General features: G+C 36.5%; 1 protein-coding gene across 1 annotated transcript in view; it reads left to right on the forward strand.

Annotated features, from left to right (window-relative positions):
* The window catches only part of NELL2 (neural EGFL like 2), a 200,001-nt gene that overhangs the window by 156,008 nt on the left and 22,004 nt on the right, over positions 1-21,989 (forward strand). The window contains exon 15 of the mRNA XM_036761454.1: positions 19,805-19,900. Coding sequence (XP_036617349.1) covers positions 19,805-19,900 — 96 coding nt within the window. The remainder of the gene's footprint in view (positions 1-19,804; positions 19,901-21,989) is intronic.

Raw genomic sequence — 21,989 nt, forward strand, 5'->3', positions numbered from 1 at the left:
ACAAATATGACTACAGCTTCCAGTGTATCCCCACCTGTTGCTTTGTCATTTGCCTGTTGCCACAGGACTTTGGGATGGGTATAATGGTAAAATGGTATGGGTGATGTCTTTTGATTCGTGTGTAAATTGGATTTAAGTGAGGCAGAGTTGCATGAAGTTGTCAGCTTCACTTTCTCTTCCAGAGTCATCACAGTCCAGTGGCAGGATAGAATCGATGACTCAAGATGCCTTTATGGCCATTGGAACAAATTGTTCTCATTCATCCATTCCACCAGGGGAAATCTTCACATGCTTGGGGCAGACACCCCCCTAACTCACAAACAGGTTTGAGACCTCTTGGTTACCTTCAACCTGGTTCAGTTAGTCTGCCAAAAGGGTTTACCAGAATGTGGCTGCTTCTTGGAGCCACATGTGTGAGGTGGGTAGAACAGGTGGACCCCAAAGGAGGAAAGCAGCTCAGGGCTCAGGGCTCAGCAGCCATCCCACCAGGGGTACCAGTCCTGCCTGAACACACCCTACATTTCTGATGGAAAAGTAGGTCATAAATGAATTGTAAGTGCCTTTGAATGATAAGATGAAGAATTTATCATTTATTTTGTGGACAACAAAGAACTCCTGAATGTACCTGAGTGGAATAAAAGGATTTAGAACTGGAAGGGGTCATAAATGTTATTTAGTTTTGTCACAGAATTTTCCAAATTAGAAACTAAGCTCAAAGATAATAAATGTCCAGTGTAACACAGATACAGAGTCAAGATCCAAACCCATGACTTCTGGCTCAAAATTCAGTGTTTTTCTCAATATACTATGTTTCCTTGCAGAGACATGAGCTCTAGGGAACTTGTTTGGGCAGTGGTATGAAGACGAATTAAAGAAGGGAGTGACTAATGGAAATATGCGATTTTAGTATACATATATCTAAAGCTTTGAGCTTTGCAAAACACTTTCTTTACAATAATCTTGAGAGATTAATGGTACAAGTATGATTATCCACATTTTGTAGTGCAGAAACTCAGAGTTGAAGGGACTTGACCAGGTTCATAGAGATATTAACTGTGACAGTTAGGATTCAAACTCAGAACTTTGAAATTCACACAAAGGCCTCCAAACTCCAAAACTACTACACTGTATTTGCTTTTCTGGAGCTAGGAAGAGAAGTGTGGTGGGTCTTTTAATAATCTAGGTGAGAAGAAATGGAGGTCTGAACTAGGGTGGGCACAATAATTGTAGAAAAGGATGGATTAGGTCTATCAATTAAAAAATGTTAATTAAGCAGATACTAACTGTGAGACACTCTACTAAATAAAGGAAATAAAATGCAAAAGTGAGATAGTCCCTGATCTCAAGAAGCTTATATTCCATTAGGTTGATACAATACATTTGTACATACTATAGAGGCAAAATTAATAAGGCTTGGAAAGAGCATGGATCAGGAAAAAGGCAAGAGTCCAAATAACTCCAAGTTATTTGAACCTAAGTGGCTAAGAGGATGGTAATGCTGTCAACAGAAATAGAGAAAGTTAAAGGGAAGGAGGTGTACAATAGTGTTGCTAGCAGCTGCTGTGGAGGTGAAAGACCAACAAGACCAACAACAAGAGCACACAGGAGGGTTGCTAGCACAGATTCTTTGATCTGGTTTTCTTTTTTATGATTCTATTATATTTTTATTATTTAACATTTTTTGTTTTCAACATTGATTTCTATAAGATTTTGAGTTACAAATTTTCTCCTCATTTCTACCCTCCTCCCCACTCCAAGATGGCATATATTCTGATTGCTCCTTTCCCCAATCTGCCCTCCCTTCTGTCACTCCACTCCTCCCTCCCCCTTGTCCCCTCTCCCCTTACTATGTTGTAGGGCAAGATAGATTTCTGTTTCAAATTGCTGGTATATTTTATTTCCCAGTTTTATGCAAAAGAACTGTTTTTTGAGCATTTCTTCTTAGAACTTTGAATTCCAAATTCTCTCCCTTCTTCCCTCCCCACCTACTCTCCTCGACAAGATAAGCAATTCAACATAGGTCACATGTATCACTATGCAAAACACTTCCATAATAGTCATGTTGTGAAAGACAAACTTAATTGCCCTCCATCCTATCCTGTCTCCCGTTATTCAATTTTCTTCCTTGACCCTGACCCTTTTCAAAAGTGTTTGCCTTTGATTACCTCCTCCCCCAACCTGCCCTCCCTTCTATCATCCCCCTTTTTTATCCCCTTCCCTCTACTTTCCTGTAGCGTAAGATACCCAATTGAGTGTGTATGTTATTCTGTCCTAAAGTAAAATCCAATGAGAGCAAGATTCACTCATTCCCTTTCACCTGCCCCCTCTTCCCTTCCAACAGAACTGCTTTTTCTTGCCACTTTTATGTGAGATAATTTACCCCATTCTATCTCTCCCTTTCTCCTTCTCCCAATATATTCCTCTCTCACCCCTTAATTTTATTTTTTTAGGTATCATGTCTTCTTATTCAACTCACCCTGCGCCTTCTGTCTATATATATGTATATTCCCTTCAACTACCCTAATACTGAGAAAGGTCTCATAAGTTACAAGTATCATCCTTCCATGTAAGAATGTTAAACTTTAGTAAGTCCCTTATGATTTCTCTTTCCTGTTTACCTTTTCATGCTTCTCTTGTTTCTTGTATTTGAAAGTCAAATTTTCTATTCAGCTCTGCTGTTTTCATCAAGAATGTTTGAAAGTCCTCTGTTTTATTGAAAATCCATATTTTGCTTTGAAGTAGTATACTCAATTTTGCTGGATAAGTGATTCTTGGCTTCAATCCTAGCTCCTTTGACTTCCAGAATATCATATTACAAGCCCTTCAATCCCTTCATGTAGAAGCTGCTAGATCTTGTTTATCCTGATTGTGTTTCCACAATACTCAAATTGTTTTTCTCTGGATGCTTGCAATATTTTCTTCTTGACCTGGGAGCTCTGGAATTTGGCAACAATATTCCTAGGAGTTTTCTTTTTGAGATCTTTTTCAAGAGGTGTTTGGTGGATTCTTCCAATTTCTATTTTACCCTCTTGTTCTAGAATACCAGGACAGTTTTCCTTAATAATTTCTTGAAAGATGATATCTAGGCTCTTTTTGATCATGGCTTTCATGTAGTCCATTAATTTTTAAATTATTTCTCCTAGATCTATTTTCCAGGTCAGTGGTTTTTCCAATGGGATATTTCATATTGTCTTCCATTTTTTCATTCTTTTGGTTCTGATTTATAATTTCTTGATTTCTCATAAAGTCACTGGCTTCCACTTGCTCCACTCTAATTTTTAAGGTAGTATTTTTTTCAGTGGTCTTTTGGACCTCCTTTTCCATTTGGTTAATTCTGCCTTTCAAGGTGTTCTTCTCCTCATTGGCTTTTTGGAGCTCTTTTGCCATTTTGGTTAGTCTATTTTTTGGGTCTCCTTTCACAAGTCATTGGCTTGTTTTTCATGATTTTCTTGCATCACTCTCATTTCTCTTCCCATTTATTCCTCTGTTTCTCTTACTTGCTTTTCCAAATCCTTTTTGAGCTCTTCCATGGCCTAAGCCCAATTCATATTTTTCCTGGGGACTTTTAATGTAGGCTCTTTGATTTTGTTGACTTCTTCTGGCTGTATGTTTTGATCTTCCTTGTCATCAAAAAAGATTCTGTAGTCTGAGTCTGAGTCCTTTTTTTGCTGCCTGTTCATGTTCCTAGCCAACTCCTTGAACATTGAGTTTTATCTCAGGGTATGACTGCCTTTAGAGTGAAGAGTGCTTTGTCCCAGGCTTTAGGGGCCTTGCACTGCTATTTTCAAAACTACTTCTACTCCACAGTCACAGCTAGCTCTGCCATACCAGTGGTCCTCCTCCCCCAAGAACTGCCAACCAGGACTGTGACCCAGATCCAAGCAGGGCAAAGCAAGAGAATCCTGCCTCTGTGCCAGCAAAGCAATCCCTGTACTCCTGCTCTGATCTGCTGCTTGATTCCTCCCACCCTCTGGGCCCGGGGCTGGAAGCAGCCACCATTGGACTTCCGCAAGCAGCTGCAGGAGCTTCCTGCTGCTGCTGCAGCACCACCTCCACCACCCCCGGGGGTGGACTGCGCACTTCTCTCACCCAGATCCAGAAGTTTTCCCACTCACCTTCTCCATTGTCTTTGATGTTTGTCTTCATTTCATAGCAGAGTACCTTTCCCATTGAAGTCACTTAATGATAATGGTGGTTTAGTGTCAGATGTCACAGGGAGATTGCAGAAGATAAGCACAAAAATAAACCATCCCATTTAGTAATAAAAGACTCACTAATAAAGCTATCAAATCTTAAAGCATGTTGTTACTTACATTATTTGGGGTGAGGATCGCTGATGGATTTAATCAAGAAGTCTACCCTTCTGTGTTTCATACCCTTTCATCTGAAAATCATGACAACCTTTGCCATTCTCCAAGCCTGCTGTACCTCCTCCATTTAAGATGATTTTGTTTTTGAAGTTGCTCACTGAGACATCACATCCACTAGTTCTTTGAGTACTCTAGAATGTAGCTGACTTCGACCTAGTTAATTGAATTTTTCACCTAGATACTCATAATCTATTTATCATGGTTTTAATGTCCTTATTACCCTTTTTTTGTTCTCTCCTCTCCACACCAAAGATTATTCTCCTTCACAAAGAAAATACAAGCAAACTAAGAATTGAGTACTTCTGACTTTTTTGCTTGTTACTAAGAAGGGATCATAGAAGTCAATTCTTTTCTTTTTCACAATATGTCTAAAAACCAAAAAGACAACCCTTTGTTTGTCCTTAAGTTTTCTCACTGTCCTTAACTTATGTGGTTCAGTGAATAGAGCACTGGGACTTGAAGTGAGGAAGATTTGAATTCAAACCCAGCCTTAGAAATTTGAGTAGCTATGTGACTCAGAGCAAATCACTTAACCTCTCTGTGCTTGTTTCCTCATCTATAAAATGAAGATAATAGCACCTACATCCAAGGGTTATTTTAAGGCTAAATGAGATTATATTTGTAGAGCATTATGCAAACCTTAAAGTACTATAGAAATGGTAGCTATTATTATTATTACAATAATTATATTGCTTATGATGTTAGTCTTACTGAAATGTATGATGATTTTATATTCATATTACATGCACTTTCCTTCATCTTCTATACCTTTAAAAAATCTAAATTGGATTATGAATTCCCTTTGCTTCCACATTGGCCTGCCCCTTTTTTTCTTCATATGAATTGTATAAGTGGAAGGTTTAGATTTAGTAATGAGGGAAACTAATTGCTCCTCAGACATGGTTCATTTTCAGTCCTCTGGAATTTTGGTTGATCAGAGTTCTCAAATCTTTCAAAATTGATTTTTTATTTCTTCTTGGGGATTTCCAAACCATATGTGACCTATGGACCCACATGTACAAAAATATTTATCACAGCTCTTTTTGTGGTGGCCAAGAATTGAAAATTGAGGGGATGCCCATAAGTTGGGGAATGGCTGAACAAGTCGTGGTATATGAGTATAATGGAATACTATTGTGCTATAAGAAATGATGAGCAGCCAGACTTCAGGAAAACCTGGAAAAACTGATATGAACTGATACTGAATGAAGTGAGCAGAACCAGGAGAACATTGTACAAAATAACAGCCACAATGTGCAATGACTAACTTTGATAGACTTATCTCTTCTTAGCGATGCAAGTGTCCAAGACAACTCCAAAAGACTCATGATGGAAAATGCTGTCCACATCCAGAGAAAAAACTTTGGGGTCTGAATGGAGATGGAAGCATATTATTTGCTGAGGAAAGACTGGATCCAATGAATAAAGACAGATCCAAGCCATACCAAAATACGAGTAGAAAAGCTATGGTACCTAAAGGGAACAACTTGAGAACTCTGCCAAAAAGACTCCTGGTTGCTTTGAGTTACCCCTTTTGTCATATATGCTCTCTAAACTTGAACCCACTGTCCCAGTTCTCTGATATACTGAAGAGAGAATGTGTACGTTGGGGGTGAGAAGGGAGGGTTGTTTTGTGTCAACGATATCATATTAGCAAATATTCCTAAATCAAACACAATTAATTCTGGCTGATCAATGCCAATTGATAATCTTGGGTAGGGGCACAATGGTAGGAGCTGATCAGCTGTATAGCATTAGATAACTATCCTCCAATTCCTCAAGTCCCTTAGAAACCCGAGGCACAATTTAGCCACCTGACCACCAGGTACCTGACTTTCTAGTATGATTGGAGGTTTGGGAGAGTAGCTCCAAATCATGTCCTACATATTTTTTATTTTTTTTAAGCAGGACCAAATAATACTGATGATTAGTATTTACTTATTTACTAGTAGTATTTCAATCTGTTTGCTCCTTTTTTCCAGCTTTATTTCTTTAATTGGGACTTTGTGTCAGGATTAGGCACTGTGCTTTCTGGAAGGAATGGGGGGAGGAGGGGCTTTTCATTCCCGATCTATGTTATCTGGAATATGAGCTATGAGTTCTGTGTTCCTCTAGGATCTCAGGAGTAGATCAGACTAGAACCCTATATCATGGGTTGGTATACATGGAATTGTCTGATCCAGAGTGCCTCATAATAATTGCCCTCCCAGTCTGAACCCTGCAGGGTGTGGTCAGAGCGACATAGCTATACACGCCTACTGTCTTTGGTTGGACGTTGGTCATAGCTTCCATTTCCCTGCTCCTGGTACACAGATTTAGACTCTAAGTTTTGCTAGCTTGTCCCTGAGGATCACTTCTTTACTTCCCTACTGATTTTGGCTCATATTTTAAATAGAGTTTTAAATTTTGGGCATAAAGAAAACTCTCAGCAAAGGTTGAGAGAAAACTTGTATCTTTGAAAGAGAAAGAACTTTCAAGGTTCTGTAGACTGCTTCTGAAATTTATAGTGAACTACAAAGTTTCAGACAGGGAATTAAATGTTTGTGTTACAGCAGATAGAGCACTGGACTTGGAATCAGGAAGACTCATCTTCCTGAGTTCAAATACAGCATCAGACACTTACTAGCGACTCTAGGCAAATCACTTAACCCAGTTGGTGACAATTCTTAATTCGTATAATGAGCTGGAGAAGGATATGGTAAACTACTCCAGCATTCTTGCTAAGAAAACCCAAAAGCGGTCACAAAAAGTCAGACATTACTGAAATGATTCAAAGGCAACAGCATCACTTATAATCTAGGCTATCGGATTCACATAGTCTTCCTAAAAACATGTAATAACCAGGGTTAATTTAACTCATTGTGGATTTCCTTCTCATTTTGGTCAGTAGAGTATTAAATGAAATGTTAAGGGCCTACTTATGCTCACTAATAAGCTATATTTGTGACCCTCCATTCTGATCCTTTAATAGTTGTTCAGATTTTTTTTCTTTTCTAAAATCTGGGAAAGGTAGTTGCAGAGAAAGTAACTGTTTTCCAGATGATTTATTGCAGTGAATAGATATAGGCTATATTTGAATACAATTTCTTTTCCCATGTAAAGTGATGGAAAATTATTTATTTATTTATTTATTTAAAGCATTTTTTTTAAAGAAATCTGAGTTCCAAATTCTGCCCCTTCAATCCCTCCCCTACCCACTGAGAAGGAAAGCAACATAATATTAACTATACATCTGAAATAATGAGGGAAATAGTTCCATATTATCTGTCTTGCAAAAATAAAAAGCAAAATAAAAGAAAATGAAAAAATTATACTTGAAATTTACACTCAAAGTTCATCAGTTCTCTCTCTAAATGCGGATAATATTTCTTATCATGAGTCCTTTGGAATTGTCTTATGTCATTGAGTAACTAAGTCTTTGAAAGCTGATATCATTACAATATTTTTAATTAATTTTTTGTTTTCAACATTCACTTCCATAAGCTTTTGAGTTTCAAATTTTCTCCCTTTCCCTCTCCTCTCCCCTCCCCAAGACAGCATGCAATCTGATATAGGCTTTACTTATGCATTCATATTAAACATATTTTCACATTAGTCATGATGTAAAGGAGAATTAGAACTAATGGAAGGAAACATGAGAAAGAAGAAACAAAACAACAAAAGAAAAGGAGAGCAAATAGTATGATTCCTTCTGCATTCAGACTCCAAAGTTCTTTCTCTGGATGTGGATAGCATTTTCCATCCTGAGTGTTTTGGAGTTGTCTTCGATCTTTGCATTGCTGAGAAGAGCTAAGTCTATCAAAGTCAGTCATCTTACAGTGTGGTTGTTTCTGTGTACAATGTTCTCCTCGTTTTCCTCACTTCACTCAGCATCAGATCATATAATTCTTTCCAGGTTTTTCTGAAGGCTGCCCACTTATCACTTCTTACAGCACAATAGTATTCCATTACATTCATATACCACAACTTGTTCAGCCATTCCCTCATCATTACAATATTGCTACTACTGTGTAGAATGGTCTCCTGGTTCTACTCCTTTCACTCTTCATCAATTAATGTAGGTCTTCCCAGGTATTTCTGAAGCCATCTTGTTCTTCATTTCTTATAGGACAATAGTATTCCATCACAACCATATACCACAATTTGTTTAGCCATTCCCCAATTGATGGGCATCCACTCAATTTCCAATTCTTTGTGACCACAAAAAGAGTTGTTATAAATATTTTTTTACTTATGGTTCTTTTTCCTTTCTCTTTGATCTCTTTGGGGTATAGACCTAGCAGTCATATTGCTGAGTCAAAGGGTATTCACAGTTTGATAGCCCTTAGGGCAGCATTCCAAATTTTTCTCGGAATAGTTGGACAAGTTCAAAATTCCACCATCAATGAATTAATGTCAAAATTTTTCCAATCCCCTCCAGAATCTCTCATTTTCCTTTTTCTATCATATTTGCCAACTTGATAGGTGTGAGGTGGTACCTCAGAGTTGCTTTGATTTGCATTTCTCTAACCAACAGTAATTTTTTCCTTTGACTATAGATAGCATTGATTTCTTCCTCTGAAAACTTCCTGTTCATATCCTTTGATCATTTACCACTTGGGGGATAGCTCTTATTTTTATAAATTTGTTGAGTTCCCTGTATATTTGAGAAATGAAGCCTTTATCAGAGAAGCTTGCTCTAAATTCCCTCCACTCCCTCTAGTTTCCAGGTTTCCATCTACTTTTTGCTACATTAGTTTTATTTGCACAAAAGCTTTAAAAAAAACTTAAAATATTTATCCATTTCATTTAGATTACCAGATTTATTAGCATATAATTGGGCAAAATTGTTCCTCATAATTGCTTTAATTTCATCTTCTTTGGTGGTGCATTCACTCTTTTCATTTTTGATAATGGTATTTTAGTTTCTTTTTTGAAAAATCAAATTAATCATAACTTATCTAATTTATTTTTTATAAAGCTGTTTCTGGTTTTATTACCTCAATTTTTTACTTTTTTAAAACAATTCATATCTTATTATTTAACATTTTTAGTTTTCAACATTGATTTCCAAAAGATTTTGAGTTACAAATTTTCTCCCCATTTCTATCCTCCCCCTGCCACCACTCCAAGATGGCATATATTCTGATTTCCCATTCCCCAGTCAGCCCTCTCTTTTTTCTTGTAGGGCAAGATAGATTTCTATACCCCAATGACTATATATCTTATTTCCCAGTTGCAGGCAAAAACAACTTTTTGGGGGGGCATCTTCTTTTAGAACTTTGAGTTCCAAATTCTCTCCCTTCTTCCCTTCCCACCCACCCTCCCTAAGAAGGCAAGCAATGCAACATAGGCCACACATGTATCATTATGCAAAACACTTCCACAATAATCATGTTGTGAAAGACTAATTATATTTCCCTCAATCCTATCCTGTCCCCTTTTATTCAACCTTCTCCCTTGACCATTTCCCTTTTCAGAGGTGTTTGCTTTTGATTACTTTCTCCCCCAATCTGCCCTCCCTTTTATCATCACCTCTTAATTATCCCCTTCCCTCTACTTTCCTGTGGGGTAAGATACCCACTTAAGTGTGTATGTTATTCCCTCCTCAAGTCAAATCTGATGAGAGCAAGATTCACTCATTCCCTTTCACCTGCCTCCTCTTCCTTTCCAACAGACTGGCTTTTTCTTGCCACTTTTATGTGAGATAATTTACCCCATTCTATTTTTCCCTTTCTCCCTCTCTCAATATATTCCTCTCTCACCCCTTAATTTTGTTTCATTTTTTAGATATCATCACTTCGTATTCAACTCACCCTGCGCCCTGTGTGTGTGTGTGTGTGTGTGTGTGTGTGTGTGTGTGTGTATTCCCTTCAACTACCCTAATGCTCAGAAAGGTCTCATGAGTTACAACTATCACCTTTCCATGTAGGAATGTCAACAAAACTGTTCAACTTTATTAAGTCCCTTATGATTTCTCTTTCTTGTTTACCTTTTCATGCTTCTCTTGATTCTTGTATTTTTGAAGTCAAATTTTCTATTCAGCTCTGGTGTTTTCATCAAGAATGCTTGAAAGGCCTCTATTTTATTGAATGTCCATATTTTGCCTTGTAGCATTATACTCAGTTTTGCTGGGTAGATGATTCTTGGTTTTAATCCTAGCTCCTTTGACCTCTAGAATATCATATTCCAAGCCCTTCAATCCCTTCCTGTAGAGCTGATGGATGTTGTTTTATCCTGGTTGTGTTTCCACTCAAATTGTTTTTTTCTGGATGCTTGCAATATTTTCTCCTTGACCTGGGAACTCTGGAATTTGGCAACAATATTCCTAGGAGTTTTCTTTTTGGGGTCTTTTTCAAGAGGTGTTTGGTGGATTTTTTCAATTTCTATTTTACCCTCTGGTTTTAGAATATCAGTAGAGTTTTCCTTGATAATTTCTTGAAAGATGATGTCTAGGCTCTTTTTTTTGATCATGGCATTCAGGCAGTCGAATAATTTTTGAATTATCTCTCCGGGATCTATTTTCCAGGTCAGTGGTATTTCTAATATGATATTTCACATTGTCTTCCATTTTTTCAATCTTTTGGTTTTGTTTTATAATTTCTTAATTTATCATTAAGTCACTAGCTTCCACTTGCTCCACTCTAATTTGTAGGGTGGTATTTTCTTCAGTCGTCTTTTGGACCTCCTTTTCCATTTTGCTAATTCTACCTTTCAAAGCATTCTTCTCCTCATTGGCTTTTTGGAGCTCTTTTGCCATTTGGGTTAGTCTATTTTTAAGGTGTTATTTTCTTCAGCATTTTTTGGGTCTCCTTTAGCAAGTTGTTGACATTGTTTTCCTGATTTTCTTGCATCACTGTCATTTCCCTTCTCATTTTTTCCTCTACTTCTCTTACTTGCCTTTCCAAATCCTTTTTGAGCTCTTCCATGGCCTAGACCAATTCATATTTTTCTTGGAGGCTTTTGATGTAGGCTCTTTGACTTTGTTGACTTCTTCTGGCTGTATGTTTTGATCTTCTTTGTCACCAAAAAAAGATTCTATAGTCTATGTCTGAATCTGAGACCATTTTCACTGCCTGTTCAACTTGTTCAAGTTGCCAGCCAACTAATTGACCCTTGAGCTTTTTGTCAGGGTATGACTGCTTGTAGAATAGCGAGTACTTTGTCCCAAGCTTTAGGGGCTGCCCTGCTATTTTCAGAGCTACTTCTACTCCACAGTCACAACTAGCTCTGCCACATGAGTCCTTCTTCTCCCCCAAGAACAACCAACAAGGACCATGACCCAGATCCAAGCAGGGCAAAGCAAGAGAATCCTGCCTCTGTGCCAGCAAACCAATCCCTGCACTCCAGCTCTGATCTGCTGAGGCCAGAAGCAACCAGAGCTGGAGTTCTGGAATTAGCCAGAGGAGCTTCCTGATGTTGCTGCTGCCACAGCCACTGGTTCACCTCTGCTGCCCCCAGGGCTGTGGCCAGACCCGTACTTCTCTCTCCCTGATCCAGCAGTTTTCCCACTAAACTGCTCCATTGTCTTTGGCCTTTGTGGGCTGAGAAGTCTGGTAACTTCTACAGCTCAGTGATTCATGGCCCTAAGGCATGCTCCACCCAACTCCTGGTCTGATCTGTCCTGGTGTGGCCCATGCTGGACTGTGCTCTGCTCCCAGCATGGTGTGATAGACCCTTCCCAGCAACCACCCAGGCTGTCCTGGGCTAGAGGCCTGCTTTCCTCTGCTATTTTGTTGGTTCTACAGCACTAGAAGTTGTTCAGAGACATTTTTTACAGATGTTTGGAGGGATTTGGGGGAGAGCTTAAGTGAGTCCCTGCTTTCCAGCCACCATCTTGGCTCTGCCCCCTGAGGGTCCCATTTTTTTTATTTTCAATCTTATTAATCTTTGATTTTGGGGGTTTCTAGTTTAATGTTAAAAGTAGATTTTAATTTTGTTCTTTTTTCAGTTTTTTTAATTGCACACACAATTCACTGATCTGCTTTCTCTCTTTTTTTTATTGATGTAAGCATGTAGAGATAAAAATTTTCATTTAGGCACTGCATTGGCTATATCCCACAAATTTTAGTAAGTTGTCATATTGTTGTCATTTTTAAAATGAAATTATTGATTGTTTCTATGACTTTTTCTTTGACCCATCTATTATTTAGAGTGAAACTACTTAGTTTCCAATTAATTTTTAATCTGTGCTTTGAATGCCCTTCCTTGAATTTAATTTTAATTGTCTTATAGTCCAAAAAGGTTGCATTTAATATTTTTGCTTTTCTGCATTTTATTATGAGGTATTTATGCCCTAATACATGGTCAATTTTTGTGAATGTGCCATGTACTGATGAGAAAAAGGTATACTCCTTTTCATTCCTATTTGGTTTTCTCCAGAGGTCTATTATTTCTAATTTTTCTAAAATTCTATTCATTTACTTAACTTCTTTATTATTAAATTTATGGTTAGATTTACCTAGTTGTGAGTGGGGAAAGTTGAAGTCCCCCACTAATATAGTCCCCCACCGTCTATTTCCTCCTGTAACTCATTTAACTTTTCCTTTAAGAATTTGGATGCTCTGCCATTTGGTATATATAATTTTAGTATTGATATTACTTAATTGTTTATGGTACCATTTAGTAAATAATTATCTCTTTTAATTAGATCTGATTTTGCTTTTGCTTTGTCTGAGATTGTGATTGTTATCCCTACTTTTTTTACCTAAACTAAAACATAGTAGATTCTGTTCCAGCCTCTTGTTTTAACTCTGTCTGTATTCCTATTTCAAAGTGTATTTCTTATAAACAATGTATTGTTACATTCTTGTTTCTGATCTTTTATGTTATCTGCTTCCATTTTATGGGTGATTTCATCCTATTCACATTCACAGTTATAATTACTGTATGTTTCCTTTCATCATATTTTCTTCTTTTTTTCCTTCTCTCTCTCCCCCTTTTTTAAAAAACCTTGTCCTTTTCAAAATTCTGTCTTGTTTCTGAACACTGTTTCCCTTAATCCACCCTCCCTCTTTATCACTTACCACTTACTCTTATCTCCTTCCCCTCCTACATCCCTCTTGGGTAAAATAAGTTCTTATATCCAATTGACTGTGCATATATATTCTTCACTCTTTGAACCAATTCCAATGAGAGTAAAGTTTAAGTTTTGCCATTCCTTTCCATCTTCCTCTCCATTGTAAAAGCGTGTCCTTGTGCTTCTCCTTTACGTGAGATAATTTTCTCTATTTTCCTCTCCATTCCCCCTTCTCCCACTCCCTTTTTTCTCACCCTGTCATTTTTTAGATCATCTCAACATAATTGACTCTCACCTATACACTCTGTTTATGTAGATTTCTTTCAACTCTCCTAAGAATGATAAAGTTCTTAGGAGTTACATGTATTATCTTCCCATATAAGAATGTAAACAGTTTAATTTTATTAAATTCCTTATGATTTCTCTTTCATGTTTACCTTTCTATGCTATTCTTGAATATTTTTTTTAATGTCAAGTTTTCTAATCAGTCCTGGTCTTTTCATCAGAAATGCTTGAAAGTCCTTTATGGAATTCAATGACCATCTTTCCCCTGAAGGATTTTTATACTCAGTTACACTGGGTTGGTTATTCTTGGGTATAATCTTAGCTCCTTTGCCTTCCAGAATAGCCCTCTACTTCTTTAATGTAAAAGCTTATAAATCTTAAATGATCCTTACTGTGACTCAGTGATATTTAAATGATTTCTTTCTGACTTCTCACAATATTTTCTCCTTCCACTGGAAACTCTGAAATTTGACTATAATATTCCTGGGAGTTTTTATTTTGGGATCTTGTTCATGAGGTAATTGGTGCATTCTTTCCATTTCTTCTTTACCCTCAGGTTTTTAAGATATTAAGGTAGTTTTACTTTATAATTTCTTCAAATATGATGTCTAGGCTCTTTTTTTGATCACAGCTTTAAGATAATTCAATAGTTTTTAAATTATTTCTCCTTAATCTATTTTCTGGTTCAGTTGTTTTTCCAATGAGGTAGCTCACATTTTTCTATTTTTTATTCTTTTCACTTTGTTTTATTGTTTCTTTTTGTCTCGTGGAATCATTGGCTTCCATTTGTCCAATCCTAATTTTTAAGTATTGTTTTCTTCAATGAATTCTTGTTCCTCTTTTTCTATTTGGCTATTTCTCCTTTTTAAGGAGTTATTTTCTTTATTGAATTTTTGTTTCTCCTTTACCATTTGGTCAATTTTGATTTTTAAGTTATTTTTTAAGATGTTATTTTCTTTAATATTTTTGGTACCTCTTTTACCAAGCTGTTAATTCTTTTTTCATAATTTTCTTGACTCATTCTCATTCCTTTACCCAATTTTCCTCTACCATTCTGATTTCTTTTTTAGCTCTTCCAGGAAATATTGTTGGGGTGTGTCTAATCTGCATTTTTCTTTGAGGCTTTACTTGGAAATGTTTTCATATTATTGTCTTCCTCTGAATTTGTGTCTTGATCTTCTCTGTCAATATAATAGCCTTTTATGGTTATGTTCCTTTTTTGTTTTTAGCTCATTATTCTAGCCTATTTCTTAACTTTTAACTTTACGTTAAAGTTGGGCTCTGCTCATGTAGGGGTAGGTGGCACTGTCCCTAACTTTAGGCTTTTTTGCAAGTCTGTTTTCAGAGCTAGTTCTGGGGGTCTGAAAGCTTTTCCTGCTTCCAAGATGGTGTGATCCTGGGAGAGGTATGGTAACTGCTCTTTTCGTCTGTATTCTGTTATTTAGCCAAGAAGAGTCCCTGCCTCCCTGCAGCCATAAGTATTAGTCCTCTGTAGGTCCTGGAACTGCAACCAGGTCACCTGTTTCCTTGTGACTGTCCACAGGTGCTGGACTTTGGAACTATGACCCAGAACAATGTATGGGCAAATGAAGTTGTTAAACAGCAATAGGTCCTGTATCCAATGCCAGCAAAATATCCCCTGTAATCTCTTTCTGACCAGTTGTACGAACGCCTTCCTTTCTCCACACTGAAAGTTCTAACAACTGCTGCTGCCACTGTTATCACCTCCAAGGGCCACCACTGCTGCTATGTGCACTTCAGACTGGCTCCCACTCCAATTCACAGACTTCTCCTGACAACTTCCTAAATTGTCTTAGTCTGGAAAAATGTTTCACTCTGACCTCTTGTTGGCTATGCCTCTCCAGAATTCAATTTGACATGTTATTTTAGATTTATTTGAAGGGGAATATTGGGAAAGTTCACTGGGGGTACTACCTCTACTCTACCATCTTGACTCTGCTCTTCCCATGTAAAATTAATGTGCTCAATCCTTTTAGAAGCATTTATTAAGTACTTACTATGTGTCTCTGTGCTGAACTCTGAAGACACAAAAAAGCCAAAAACAGTTCCTGCCCTCAAGGATCTTACATTGTAATGGGATAGAAGCAGATAAATAAACAGATAGATATAACATAAGGAGTAGACAGAAGGTAACCTTGCAGGTGAAAGACTCACTAGCAGCTGGTGATAAGGGATAAGGGGGGAATGAGGAGATTAGATGGGAATCAAGAAAGATCTGTACAAAATGGCATTGAGCTGAGTTTTGAAAAAAGCAAGAGATTCGAAGCAGTGGATATGAGGAGGGTGAGCATTCTAGGCATGGAGGACAACTGATACAAGGGAACAGAGTCAGTGGATGGAGTGACATGTTCAAGAAATGGCCTGATGTAGGCCACTTTGCCTAGATCATAAAGTGTGTAGAGTGGAACAGAGAATAAGAAGACCAGGAAGATCAGTAGCCAGATTTAAAGTAGCTTTAAATGCTTAAAAAGGGATTGTATATTTCACTCTAGATATAATAAGGAGAAATGAGACCTGTGATATAGGAAAATCCCTTTGACAGCTTTGTGGAAGATGGATTAGAAAAGAGACAAAGAGGGAGAAAAATTAGAAGGCTCTTCAAATAGTCCAACTGAGAGGTGATGAGGGGCTACACTGGAGTGATGGTTATATGAGTGAAGAGAAGTAGGCAACATTTGAGAACTAATTGATACATGGCTTGAACATGAATGAGAAATCAAGGATGGCCCTAGGTTTTTGGACTTCAGTGACTTGGGGGTAGATGGTAGTGCCCTTCATCATAATAGGGAAGTTCAGAAGAAAGTTGTTTTGGGGTGAGGAGAATGAGTTGTTTTTTGTATATGTTGAGTTTGAGATGCATATGATACATTTAGGTTGGGCAGTTGGTGATATGGGAATGAAGCTTAAGAGAAAAATTAGTATTCAAGATATCTATGCACAGTGATCATATACAGAGATGACCATCAAATCCACAGAAGCTAATGAAGTAACCAAGTTAGATATTATATAGAGAAAAAAGAAAAGAATGTAGGATAGAGTCTTGGTGGTGGCAAAGTAGTAAGGAAGTGAGAGAAAGATGCAGTAATGGGGAAAAAATAAGGGAAGATCCAGAAAAGTAGAACAAGCAGGATAACCAAGAGTCCCCAAAACCTAGAAGGTAGCGACTATCCAGGTGGTACAGGTCATCAGCAGTATCAAATTCTCCAAAGAGAAGGAAGATAAGGATCAAGATAAACTACATTAGATTTGGCAATTAAGCAATCTTTGGTGATTTTTGAAAGAATAGTTTCATTCATGTGAATGAATGTCACCAAGTGCAGATGACTTTTTCAAGAAGCTGAGAAGCGGAGAAGGAACTAAGATATATAGCATGGTAGGTAGCAGGATTAGTATGATAAAAAAGTTTTTTCATTTAATTTTTATTTTTTAATTACATGTAAACACATTTTTTAGCCTTTTTAAAATTTTCAGTTCCAATTTCTTTCCCTCCTTCTCTACCCTTCCCATCCTTGAGAAGATAAGCAGTTAAATATAGATTATACATGTGTAGTCATGCAAAAAATTTTCATATTAGTCATGTTGCAAAAGAAAACACAGACCAAAAAAGTAATAAAGTAAAAAGTACCCTTCAATCTACATTTTTATGTCTTCAGTTCTTTCTCTGGAGGTGGTTAGCATAGATCATAATTCTGCTGAGAATAGCTAGGTTATTCACAATTGATCATCCCACAATATTGCTGTTACTGTGTTCATTGTTCCCTTGGTTCTGTTCCTTTAATTTTGCATTAGTTCATACAAATCTTCCCAGATTTTTCTGAAAGCATCCTACTGGTCATTTCTTAAAGCACAATAGTATTCAATCACAATCATATATCATAACTTGTTCAGTCATTCCCCAATTGATGGGCATCCCTTCAATTTCCAGTTCTTTGCCACCATTAAAATAACAGCTATAAATGTTTTTGTATATATAGGTCCTTTTTCTTTAATCTCCTTGGGATACAGACCTTGTCATGGTATTACCCGGTCAAAGGATATACAACTTTATAGTTCCAAATAACTCTCCAAAATGGTTTGATCAGTTTGCATCTCTACCAGTAGTGTCCCTATTTTTCTATATCCCCTCCAACACCTGTCATTTTCCATTTCTATCATGTCTGATAGATGTGAGGTGGTACTCAAGTTTTTTTATTTCAATTTTTCTATTAATAGGAATTTTGAGCATTTTTCATGTGACTATAGATAGCTTTGATTTCTTCTGAAAACTTCCTATCAATATCCTTTGACTATTTGTCAATTGACTCATATTCATACAAATTTGACTCAGTTTCCTATATATTTGAGAAATAATGTCTTTGTCAGAGAAACTTGCTGTAAAATTTTCTTTTTCCTGCTTTCCTTTTAGTCTTGACTGCATTTGTTTTGTTTGTGCAAAACCTTTTTAATTTGATGAAACAAAATTATCCATTTTACATCCTAGAAGGCTCTTTGTCTCTTCTTTGGTTATAAATTCTTCCCTTATCCATAAATCTGACAGGTAAACTAGTCCATGCTCCCCTAATTTACTTATAATATCACAATTTCTGTCTAAATCTAAATTTTGACCTTATCTCAGTATAAAGGGTAAGATGTTGGTCTATATATAGTTTCTGCCAAGCTGCTTTTAAGTTTTCCCAGAAATTGTTGTCAAATAGTGATTTCTTGGTTCCCAATTCTTGGATCTTTGAGTTTGCCAAACACTAGATTATGATGGTTATTTATTACCATGTATGATGTACCTCATCTATTCCACTGATCTACCAGTCTATTTCTTAGCCAAAATCAGATTGCTTTGATGAATAGTGCTTTGTAATACAGTTTGAGATCTGCTACTGCTAAGCTACCTTCCTTCACATTTTTAAAAAATTGATTTCCTTGATATTCCTTACTTTTTGTTCTTCCAGATAAATTTCGTTATTTTTTCTAGGCCTACAAAATATTTTTTGGGAAATTTGATTGGTATAGCACTGAATAAATAAGTTAATTTAAGTAGATTGTCATTTTTATTGTTAACAGAATTTTAAACAGAGTCTGGACAGGACCAGTCTCTAACCTGTGAATACCCAGAGCCACAAAAAGCAGGCCAGAGACAGGAATACCAAGAAACGAGTAGCAGTTTCATTACTTTTAGAGTGAGGAATGTTCCATGTTCTGGAGTAAAGGCATAGTTTATACATGCAAATCACCAGTCTGGATGGTGGGGAAGGTGGATTACAAACATTTCCAGGGCTTGAGTGGTTTCCCATGACAAGCTAATGAGTGAGGGACAATACTAGTGTTCTAGATTCCTGTGGGAATGGTATTGTTTCAAGTCTTTGGGGGATCATTACTTGGTGGGGCAAAGGAACAGAGTTCTGTGACAGAAATAGGTTCTACAATCATTGATTCAATTCACTTAACATACACAGGTATAGGAATGTAGTGATTGTGAAAGTGTTGTCAAGGGTTTGATTAATCATTTCAAACTGCACTGTAAGCTTCTGACTTTCAAGCAAGAAGAGGCAGCTCTGAGAAATCTAAAGTATTGATATATTCATTATACATATCATATCAATTAATATGAAAATCATAATTCCCTTTATGTTATTATATTGGTTCAGTCAATGTATGAACAATTAATAATTCTCCAATTGTTTAAATCTTACTTTTTGTGATAAGTGTTTTGTAATTGTGTTTATATAGTTCATGGGTTTGTCTGGGCAAGTAGACTCCCAAGAGACCTGAGAAAAACCTTAACTTAAAAAGGCCAAGGTCTGCCACTGCATCTTGAACCATCTCTAATCACACTGATTTATATCTTGCCACTGGACCCAGATGGCTCCAGAGGAGAAAATGAGGGTGGTAACTTTGCACAGCCCTCCCTCACTTAAATCCAATTCACTTGCAAGTCATGGCATGACCTTCCTGATGCCGTGGTCCTCTTCAAGAATGAAGGACAAACAACAACAACACAATTCAACGGACATATAAACCACTAAATAAATGTGAAATGCTTGAACTTATTTCCAGCTGATGTTAACATCACCAAAAGATAAAGAAAAGGCTGATTTTGGGAGTTCATATTAGTAGTGATATTTTTTAACTCTTTCAGCATTTTGCAAAAATGGCTGTAGGAACGGAGGAACTTGTATTGCTTCCAATGTATGTGCCTGTCCACCAGGTTTCACAGGATCTAGCTGTGAAAAAGGTAAGAATGTAATTTCATCTTCTATAAAATTATTTTTTCTACCTATGTATAAAGTTAACCATAAGAAAAATAGCTATTTAATTTTCTAGTAGCCTACAAGAGCATATAATTATCTTAATTTTTAAAAATGCTATGAATGAGATGGAAAGTTTTAGTGATATATATTCATTGGGCAATTCCCCCCAAATCCCCCCAGTAAGGATATTTATTAATAGTAATTGAAATTGGAAATAGCATAATGACATTTTAAAATATATATGTGGTATATATATTGCTCTACCAGAGCTTGTCGCTTCATAATTCATATTCTGTATTCACTATATAAAGCCTATTTCCTGTAAAATTGCTATAACTTATCTATGATTATTATAGGTCTTAAACTTATTAGCTGAATACTTAAAGAAAATTTCTTCAAGGTATTGGTTTAATGAAACAAGGCTTATATATACTCGTAGAATGATATCTTGTGGAAGTCATCTTAATTACAATTTACATTTGATTGTGACCCAAATTCCTGGGTATCACATATTGTCTTCATTCTTTGCTTTAGTAGTAGTGTCTCATGACACTATATAGTACATAAGCCACCACAAAACTTAAATTCATAGTTTATGAAAAATTCATTTGGCTAGTGCTGCTCATAGTTGGCACTAGTAAAAATGTCATGAGATTATTATTGATACAAATTTAAATTTTAGCTCCATATGCATGGTATTTTAACTTTGCCATGACCACTAACTCTAGTTTATGTATGAAATAGCAAATCTCACTATCTTTTTGGATATCTTCCCTTCATCTTCAACTCACCCTGTGTCTGCTCTCTCTCTTTTACATATATATATATATATATATATATATAAACACACACACACATATATATACATACATACACATACATACATATACACATAGATATATATATATATACATACACATTCACTTATATATTCATAAACATATACATATATATATGCATATTCCCTTCAACTACCCTAATACTGAGGTCTCATGAATCATACACATCATCTTTCCATGTAGGAATGTAAACAAAACAGTTCAACTTTAGTAAGTCCCTTGCAATTTCCGTTTCTTGATTACCTTTTCATGCTTCTCTTGATTCTTGTGTTTGAAAGTCAAATTTTCTATTCAGTTCTGGTCTTTTCACTGAGAAAGCTTGAAAGTCCTCTATTTTATTGAAAGTCAATATTTTGCCTTGGAACATGATACTTAGTTTTGCTGGGTAGGTGATTCTAGGTTTTAATCCTAGCTCCATTGACCTTCGGAATATCGCATTCCAAGCCCTTTGATCTCTTAATATAGAAGCTGCCAGATCTTAGGTTATTCTGATTGGGTTTCCACAATACTCAAATTGTTTCTTTCTGGATGCTTACAGTATTTTCTCCTTGATCTGGGAGCTCTGGAATTTGGCGACAATATTCCTAGGAGATTTCTTTTTGGGATCTATTTGAGGAGGCAATCGATGGATTCTTTCAATTTCTATTTTGCCCTGTGGCTCTAGAATATCAGGGCAGTTCTCCTTGATAATTTCTTGAAAGATGGTATCTAGGCTCTTTTTTTGATCATGGTTTTCAGGTAGTCCAATAATTTTTAAATGATCTCTCCTGGATCTATTTTCCAGGTCAGTGGTTTTTCCAAGGAGATATTTCACATTGTCTTCCATTTTTTCATTCTTTTGGTTCTGTTTTATAATATCCTGATTTCTCATAAAGTCACTAGCTTCCACTTGCTCCAATCTAATTTTTAAAGTAGTATTTTCTTCAGTGGTCTTTTGGACCTCCTTTTCCATTTGGCTAATTCTGCCTTTCAAGGCATTCTTCTCCTCATTGGCTTTTTGGAGCTCTTTTGCCATTTGAGTTAGTCTGTTTTTTAAGGTGTTGTTTTCTTCAGTGTATTTTTCAGTACTTTTTTTTGGGTCTCCTTTAGCAAGTCATTGACTTGTTTTTCATGGTTTTCTCGCATCCTTCTCATTTCTCTTCCCAATTTTTCCTCTACTTCTCTAACTTGCTTTTCCAAATCCTTTTTGAGTTCTTCTATGGCCTGGGACCAGTTCATGTTTTTCTTGGAGGCT

The sequence above is a fragment of the Trichosurus vulpecula genome, chromosome 5 (genome assembly GCF_011100635.1).
Source record: "Trichosurus vulpecula isolate mTriVul1 chromosome 5, mTriVul1.pri, whole genome shotgun sequence".
Classification (NCBI taxonomy): Eukaryota; Metazoa; Chordata; class Mammalia; order Diprotodontia; family Phalangeridae; genus Trichosurus; species Trichosurus vulpecula.